The 9,140-nt window shown below is 50.9% G+C and overlaps 1 protein-coding gene across 1 annotated transcript in view; it reads right to left on the bottom strand.

Annotated features, from left to right (window-relative positions):
* Positions 1 to 3,783: 3,783 nt before the first annotated feature.
* The window catches only part of Acrbp (acrosin binding protein), a 14,706-nt gene continuing 9,349 nt past the window's right edge, over positions 3,784 to 9,140 (bottom strand). The window contains exons 7-10 of the mRNA XM_021191076.2: positions 6,036 to 6,215; positions 5,763 to 5,930; positions 4,529 to 4,612; positions 3,784 to 4,113 (exon numbers count right to left, since the gene is read on the bottom strand). Of these exons, the coding sequence (XP_021046735.1) occupies positions 3,991 to 4,113; positions 4,529 to 4,612; positions 5,763 to 5,930; positions 6,036 to 6,215 (555 nt within the window). The 3' untranslated portion in view covers positions 3,784 to 3,990. The remainder of the gene's footprint in view (positions 4,114 to 4,528; positions 4,613 to 5,762; positions 5,931 to 6,035; positions 6,216 to 9,140) is intronic.

The following is a 9,140-nucleotide window of genomic DNA, read 5'->3' as shown; positions in this document are numbered from 1 at the left end:
TGGGTCAGCTAGGTGGTTTAGCAAATGTGGCTCGTGGTTGTAGCTTCCCCTGCCTGGGGCGCGTTGGTCAGCCAAGGGTTCTCCCTCCTTGCCTGCCTACCAGCACACACCCAGTTCCTCCATCAAATCAGTTGCCTGACTGGATGCTTCCTCTTCTCCCTCTGTCTCCCTCAGCCTGGGAGCTCCTAGAGGTAGGGGGCTTGTGGTGGTCCCTGTCTGCTCTTTGGGCTGAGCATAGCCCTTCAATACATATTAGTAAGCAAAGACAGGTCTTTTGGAGGTAGCTGACAAAAGTATTGTGGTTAGATGAGTTTGGCCAACCCTGGGTAAAATCAGCGTGAATACTCTGCTGAGTGGTAAGCCGTGGGGTTGATCACTCCTGATGGCTGGAGGGTGCATTATACTAGGTGTGTTTTTTTTCCTTTGTGATGAGCAAAGGAAATGCTCTAGCCCTAGCCGCACACTCTGGGTTTACTGTTTAGAGCAAGTTTCAACAGCTCTCATTATGTATCTCTGGCTAGCTTTGAACTCACTATGTAGATAAGGCTGGCCTCAAATTTAAAGACATCCTCCTGCCTCTGACTCCAGAGTGCTGTGATTAAAGGCGTGTGCCGCCACTGCCACCTGGTTTAAAAGGAATTTTATGCTACAGAAAAACCACAATTAGGGGGCTGGAGGGATGGCTAAGTGGTTAAGAGCACCAACTGCTCTTTCAAAGGTCCTGAGTTCAAATCCCAGCAACCACATGGTGGCTCACAACCATCCATAATGAGATCTGACATCCTCTTCTGGTACATCTGAAGACAGCTACAGTGTACTTAGATATAATAAATAAATCTTAAAAAAAAAAAAAAAGAAGCCGGGAGTGGTGGCACACGCCTTTAATCCCAGCACTCGGGAGGCAGAGGCAGGTGAATTTCTGAGTTTGAGGCCAGCCTGGTCTACAAAGTGAGTTCCAGGACAGCCAGGGGTATACAGAGAAACCCTGTCTTGGAAAAACAAACAAACAAACAAAAAACAAAAAAACAAAAACAAAAAAGAAAAGAAAACCACAATTAATCACAATGCAAAGATCAACTGTTGCTGGTGTACCCTACAATATACCTCCTGCAGGTTCGGGGAACATCTCCAAAGAGGGGCAGAAAGACTGTAAGAACCTGAGAAACAGGAAGTAGAAAGGACAGGAAGCAGAGCACCCATTGTACCTCAGCAGATATGGCCGCCTAAATAAGAGCTGAACAGTATCACCGCCAGTAGCGGACCGGTCACCAGGGCTCCCACCACTAGATAAAGAACTACAGTCCCAGGGATGAGCCCTGTAATTGCCTAACCACTGCCAAAACCCTTGACACTGTATACACACAAGCAATGCTGAATGGACGCAGCAGCTTGTAGTGTGTGTGTGTGTGTGTGTGTGTGTGTGTGTGTGTGTGTGTGTGTGTAGCAATAATTCATTAATTTGAGAGGGAGTGAGGAGGGCACATGGGAGGAATCAGAAGGGGAGAAATTAAGTTATTATATTTTAATTAAAATAAATAGAAATTGAAAATTGTTTTGTGTGTGTGTGTGTTTGAGGATGTGTGTGTGCAAGGTGCATGCCGGTGCTTGTGAAGGCCGGAAGATGGCATTCCAACTTCTGGAACTGAAGTGAACTTCAATTCTGTAAAGATGGTTGTGAGTCACCAGACATAAGTGCCAGGAACCAAACCCTGGTCTCCTGCAAGAGCAGAAACTGTCCTTAACATCTGAGCCTTCTCTCTGTCCATACAATTTTTTTCTTGTTTTTTTTTTTTGAGACATGGTCTATTACATAGCTCTAGCTGACCTGGAACCTGCTCCGTCGACCCGGCTGAGCTGGAATTCACAGAGATCTGCCTCCGCCTCCCCAGTGCTGGTGTTAAAGGTGAGCACCACCACACTTGGACTCTTTTCAGACAGGGTCTCAAGCCCTGTGGTGGTGGCGCATGCCTTTAATCCCGGTACTTGGGAGGCAGAGGCACTCAGATCTCTGTGAGTCTGAGGCCAGCCTGGTCTACAGAGTGAGTTCCAGTACAGCCAGGGCTACACAGAAAAAAACAAAACAAAACAAAAATCAAAGACAGGGACAGGGGGTCTCATGTAGCCCAGGATGTCGTCTCTGTGCCTCTCACGTGCTGGGATGCCAGGCATGTGCCATCACACAGGATTTTATGAAGGGGTGTGTGTGTGTGTGTGTGTGTGTGTGTGTGTGTGTGCGCAATGTGCAATCATGCCATTTACCTGTGTCAACACCACCCCACCCTACCCATTACCTGGGTTCTGGCCTTTCGACTTTAAGACACTGGTCCTGCTCTGTACATGATTTTATTTTTATTCATTCATTTATGTATGTATGTATGTATGTATGTATGTATGTATGTATGTATGTATATGTATGTATGTATGTATTCATGTTTTTGTTTTTTGAGTCAGGGTTTCTCTGTGTAGCCCTGGCTGTCCTGGAACTCACTCTGTAGACCAGGCTGGCCTGGAACTCAGAAATCCGCCTGCCTCTGCCTCCCCAGTGCTGGGATTAAAGGGATTAAAGACGTGTGCCAGCCAGGCGTGGTGGCGCACGCCTTTGAAACCAGCACTGGGGAGGCAGAGGCAGGTGGATTTCTGAGTTCGAGGCCAGCCTGGTCTACAGAGTGAGTTCCAGGACAGCCAGGGCTACACAGAGAAACCCTGTCTCGAAAAACCAAAAAAAAAAAAAAAAAAAAAAAAAAGGCGTGTGCCACCCATGCCAAACAACCTTGAATTTCTTATCTTTTAACCTCCACTTCCCAAGACATGCACTACCTACACCATGCCTGACTGAATCTAGGGCCTTGTCCAGGCTGGGAAAACATGCTACCTAGTGAGCCACACATCCCCAACCCCAAGGACTGTTTGGTTTGTTAATGACTACAGTGGTTTGAACAGGTTTGGTCTCCACAGACTCCTGGGTTTGAATGGCTGGCCCACAGAGGGTGGCACTATTAGGAGGTGTGGCCTTGTTGGAGGAAGTGTGTCACTGTTGGGCGGTGGACTTTGAGGTCTCCTATGCTCAAGTTCTGTCCACTGTGGAATCAGTCTCCTCCTGGCTGCCTTTGAGTCAAGATGTAGAACTCTCATCTGCCTACACACTGCCATGCTTCCTGCCATGATGATGATGGACTAAACCTCTGAACCTGTAAGCCAGCCCCGGTGAAATGTTGTCCTTTCTAAGCGTTGCCTTGGTCATGGTGTCCCTTCCCAGCAATGAACCCCTAACTGAGACAATGACTCTTGGCCTATAGAAGAGACTCTGCGGTTTCCTCAGGCTACTCTGAGTGTGCAAATTATCTAAGGCAACACTTCAAAGTACTTCATCACTGAGACCATCCGGCAAAGTGGTCATCGTCAAGGACTTCTGAGCCCCGGGAAGTAGTTTAGGTTTCCTCTCTCCTCACAGAGGGAAATGGCAGGCTATGTCATATTTCTCTGGGGTTGGCCTTGGCCTTGACAACCCCCCATTCCCATGAGAACACATGGAGCCCAGAGCTTCAGAGATGAAGGCCTGAACACTGTCATGGCTCTCCTAACCCTCAGATGCTAGCCACAGCCCCCTCGGTACAACTCCTTGAATGCTTAGGCCTGCTGTGGCGGTGCCTCCCTCATTGCTTTTCCTAGGAAGTTCTCTCACTGATGTGCAGACCTCACACCGGGGGATCTGGAAGGACATCCCTAGGGAGGGAGGGGGCAGTGCTGAGGGTGGGGACCATACTTAGCAGAGCACCTGGGCTGCAGATAACGTTTTATTTGAAGGTATTCTTCAAGGCACTCGCAGCTCCCATCATGCACCTCTCTGGGACTGTTCTCCCAACCCAAAGAAAATGCAAGTAGGGGCCAGGTAGGAGGCCCTGTGAGGGGCACCTGGAAGCCAACTGACAGATGTAATCTGAGAGCGATGGAGCAAGGTTGAGCTGGGGCTGGGGGGACACAGACCTCAGCTCATCCAAACTGGCCTATAGTCAAAGTGTTAAACTCTTGGCTCCATCGAAGGATCACCTCCTCGCTCTTTGCCGGGCTCAGCACGTTGTACTTCTCATTCAGCATACACTTCATGCGGGACATCTACAAAGGCGTGGTGTATACGGGAGGGAGTGTGAGGTGAGGAGGTGCCAGGACCAGGGGAAAGTGGGAGAGGGCAGGAAGGAGTACAGATGGAGGCCTAGACTCAGAGGGGAAGCCCCTTACCGGAGACTACCTAACGCATAAGGCTGGGAGCCTGGACAGAAACTCAGTATTCAGTTTTCAGGCCAACTGAGGCTCTCCTGGCCCCTCAGGGTCCATCCCTCTGACCTGTCCCAGCCGCCCCTGACAGGGCCTGGCTCATGCCAAGGCTAGGTAGAGAAGGCACCGTGTGGAGCCTCTGTCTCAGAAAAGCCGAAAGGGAACTGTTTCCACAGCCTAGCTTCTGGGAGAGAAGGGCTTGGCACAGGTCCTCCCAGGAGCACCAAGGGCGGTGTGGACGGGTTCCATGGCTCACCTTTCTGTTCTGGTTTCTCAACAGGCACTGCTGGCTTTTGAAGGAACAGTAGTTTGGGTACTGGATATAGTTTGTGTCACAAATCTATACCAGGAGAGCCAGGGAAAGAGAACATCAAAATCCTGACAGGACACTAGTGTCCAGCTTATGTAAGGGTAATGGCATCCTGCCCTGGGGGGACAGGGCATAGCTGGGGGCACCCCGCTGTCCTTCCTTTACCGCCTTCTGCCCTCCTTCATGGATCCCTGGGAAGCAGTCAGGAGGTAAGGGAACCAGGAGGTCCTGTTGTCCTATTGGTCAGCACTGGGATGCAGAGGAAGGCGCTTAAGGGTCCAGTACATGAATGGCCAAGGGCTTGCTTTGCACACATAGGCGCTTGGTGCCATCCCTAGCAACACACAGACACAGACAGACAGACAGACACACCCACATAGATACACACACAGACATACACACAAATGCACACAGATAAACCAACACATATAGACACATACATACATACATACATACATACAGACACACACAGATACACACAGACATGCACAGAAACACATAGACAGACAGACAGACAGACAGACACACCCACACACACTCACACACAGAGGTGTGTCAGAGAGGAACAGCGTATAGACCACAGGAAGGTGACCCAGCTAGTGGTCCAATTATCAGGAAGCCTGTTGGTGATAAGTGAGGGAAGGGGCAGGAGGCTCTCAGGTGTGTGACAATCTCTCCCTTGTAGCCCCTGCCTACTGTCAAACTGTGGAGTGGGCTTGGGGACTAGCTCTCGGCTACTCAGAGGAGGCAGTGTGGGGGTGAGGGGAAACGTGCTGATATCATTGGTCAGGGAAAGCACGGCTTCCGGTGGCGCTAGGGAGGCTGGTTCACAGAGCTGGGCAGTGTCGAGTATAACTGCGGGTTGGAGTGGGCAGTGATTTGAACAAAGCCAATCAGCGAACGACTGGCAAGGCTGCAGCTAGAGCCTCCGTCTCCATCTCTTCCCCCCCCCCATTCGCCCCCCTCCCCACCTTCTCACTGGGCAGCATTCCTACTGCTGTGTTGAATGTGACCCTGCTCTACTGGGGGAAGGGTGTGACCTAGTCTGTTGAAGAGTGGCAGGAGACTACCAAGGGCTGGGTCTCAGCGCCAGGATCCCAAGCCCCAGGCTATTTAGAACAAGTACCTAGAAAGAACTGGGTGTGGCTGAGGGGGCTTAGATTGAAGAAGAGGGTCTGACCTTCGTGGGGAGATCCCCCTCCTGGAAGCTAAGGAACTCAGCCTTGAGCCAGTTGGAGACTCGGTCATCTTCACAGCCCTTCATGGCAAGCCGGTTGCACCAGAACTCTGAGCCGAGTCCTCCGTACATTTCTAACCCAGCAAAGCGACCTTTTTCTGGGATCCTCGCCTATGGAACGGAGACTCGTGAGAGGCGCAGGCCACGCTGCCCCTGGGGCCCTTCCCACAGCCCCTTCAGCGGGCCCTGCTGCAGGCTTTCCCCGCGGAGAGGTACCTGGTTGCCGGTGGATACGCTCTGGGCTGAGAGCAAGGGGCTGATGAAGGGGATCTTGTGGGAAGCGTCACACTCCTGGCGCAGCACACTCACTTCACTGTGACACTGCTCCAGCTTCAGGGAGCAGAACGCACAGAGGGGACAGGCAGCTGTGTGTCGCCGTCCGAGATTGTCACACACCTGGGGCAGGAGTTTGAGTGAGAGGCTGAGTCCTGGCTCTACCCTTTTCCTTGCATCAGACCGCCAGAGCATACTGCCGCACGGTTGATGTTTTCGTCCTGAGGCCTTTTGCAGGGCTTCCCTCCTTCCTAAGAATTCCTCCGGGACCTTCTCTCAGCTCTTTCTGGGTGGTTATTCAGCTCCTAGGCAATCTCCATCTACAGGTGGCGCCCACATCCTTTACCTATTACCAGCTCTGATTTCTCCCCCATGGTCCAAATTCTCCTCACCAAGTAACTCACGGGCATCTAACATGGGGGAAGGCAATCATCCTTGCTTAAGCAATCCACAAGGGATTCATTCGCCTCTCGATTTCATTAATGACTGTGCTAATATTTGCAGGGGTGACAGTGCTGACCAGCAGTCCGGAGCATCATAAAACTGAGACCTGCCTGAGTTACTTGGCCAGCCAGACACTGCCTAAGAGAAGCAGAGATAAGTCAGGGGCTTACCCTGTTGGAAGGTAGAAGCAGGAGGATCGGGAGCTCAGAATCCTCAAGTTCCGGGCCAGCTAGGCCTATAGAGATCCTTTCTTTAGAAAACAAACAAACAAAACCCCAGCCAGGCATGATGGCTCATGTCTTTAATCCCCAAACCCTGGAGGCACTGGCAAGTGGATCTCAGAGTTCTAGGCCAGCCTGGCCTACATGGTGACACACTGTGTAAAAGTCAGAAACCGTAAACAAACATCGTTAATCCCCAGAGTACTATCAAATAATATTGGCACTGATGCAGGAGAGTGAGGTCCCATATGGTTAAGAACATTGCTCAGGGCTGGAGACATGGGCTCATCCGTTAAGAGCACAGACTGCTCTTCCAGAGGTCCTGAGTTCAATCCCCAGCAACCACATGGTGGTTCACAACCTGCCTCTAATGGCACCTGATACCCTCTTCTGGTGTATGTCTGAAAAGTGTGACAGTGTCCTCATAAAGAACATTGTTCCAAGCTGGACATGGGTCCGGGTCTTTCTGTCTCTCAAAGCCACCCTCCGTCAAGTGGCTAGCTCCGAACCCGCAGTTCCTATAAGCTCTTTCAGAGTGCAGTGACAGTTATCTCCTAGCTGAGTGGTGGGCCCTCCTCAGCACAACCAGAAAGAGCTGGCCAAAGGCGCCGTCAGGGGAGCCCACTGGGGAGCCCACTGTCACCCAAGGTGCAGCCTGAAACAGGGCACGGGCTCCTTCGCAAACCATGCTGACCCTGCAGGAACAGGCAAGGAAGACAATAATAACATGACCTCCCAACTTTTTTTTTTTTTTTTTGGTTTTTCGAGACAGGGTTTCTCTGTATAGTCCTGGCTGTCCTGGAACTCACTCTGTAGACCAGGCTGGCCTGGAACTCAGAAATCTGCCTGCCTCTGCCTCCGGAGTGCTGGGATTAAAGGCGTGCGTCACCACGCCCCGCTCATCCCAACCTTTTACCACCGACTTTCCTCTCCCCGCAACATTAAGTGGACATCAGGTTTTCCCCATTGGTGCCCTATCTTTTTTGACTCTGTCTTCTGCTATTATGTGCTCAGTAAAAATGGACTCTGTTCCCTTGGCCAACCATACCACCCTGAGTCTCTATGACCTCTGAACTTACATGTGTCTAAAAACCTCTACCACACCCTTTTATCATGTTGCTGACTCTGTATTAGCCTCCTGCACCAGGCTCACCCCCTTCAGGCCAGAAAATACATTCATTCTAAGCTCTCCATGGACGTTCAGTTCTTGCTTGCTCCAGAGCCTTTGTGCACACTATGCTCTACCAAGAACCTCCCACCGGGCCCCTTCTTTTGCCTTGCTAACTCCCTTCAATTCAGGTCTCGGTTTCAACTCCAGTTCCCCTAAGGACATTCTCTGATCATTGCAATCATGGAGAGCGGCCTGTTCACGACACTGGATGCTTTCTTGGACCCCTCCTTCTCCCCTCCACAGTGCTGATCTCCTCACAAGGCCAGTGCTGCTGGCTGTAGCACCGGGGATCAAAGCCAAGTAATGGGGCTGGTGAGATGGCTCACTGGTAAGAGCCCTGACTGTTCTTCCGAAGGTCCTGAGTTCAAATCCCACAACCACATGGTGGCCCACAACCACCCGTAATGAGATCTGATGCCCTCTTCTGGTTCATCTGAAGACTGCTACAGTATACTTATGAATAATAATAAATAAATCTTTAAAAAACAAACAAACAAACACTTTAATCCCAGCACTTGGGAGGCAGAGGCAGGTGGATTTCTGAGTTCAAGGCCAGCTGGTCTACAGAGTGAGTTTCAGGACAGCCATGGCTACACAGAGAAACCCTGTCTCGAAACAAAACAAAACAAAACCAAACCAAAAACCAAGTACCTCAAATATGAAAGCACTCTCCCGCAGAGCACATCCCGGCCTTGCACACTCTTCCATGAAGCACACCCTGGTCTTGCACACTGTCCCAGGGAGCACACCCCAGCCTTGCACACTCTTCCCAAAGAGCACACCCCAGCCTTGTTTTTCCTTCTTTCTTCCCGACTAGCTTCCAGGAGAGCAAGCATGGCATCTACTGTTAGCATCCCAAGCGCCTAGCAGACGGCTGGCACCTACAGCTGGCACCTGATCAGCGTTTGTCAGAGAAGCAGGTGAATGCATGGTAGATTGGCATTCAGTGGTTGTTCGTTAATCTGTACTGTTTGTTTCAAAATCCAGGAACTGTATGTGGCAGTGTATACTGCACACTCACTGCTGATTAGTACCAGCACTGCGAGAGGATCACGTGCGCCTAGGAGCTCAGAGACAATGACAACAAAGGAACACTTAAAAATATTATTTTAGCAGTGCAGTGGTGGCGCACGCCTTTAATCCCAGCACTTGGGAGGCAGAGGCAGGCGGATTTCTGAGTTCGAGGCCAGCCTGGTCTACAGAGTGAGTTCC

This window comes from Mus pahari, chromosome 2 (genome assembly GCF_900095145.1).
Source record: "Mus pahari chromosome 2, PAHARI_EIJ_v1.1, whole genome shotgun sequence".
Taxonomy (NCBI): domain Eukaryota; kingdom Metazoa; phylum Chordata; class Mammalia; order Rodentia; family Muridae; genus Mus; species Mus pahari.
The sequence above is the reverse complement of the archived record's forward strand: the minus strand, read 5'-3'. Positions and strand labels throughout refer to the sequence as shown.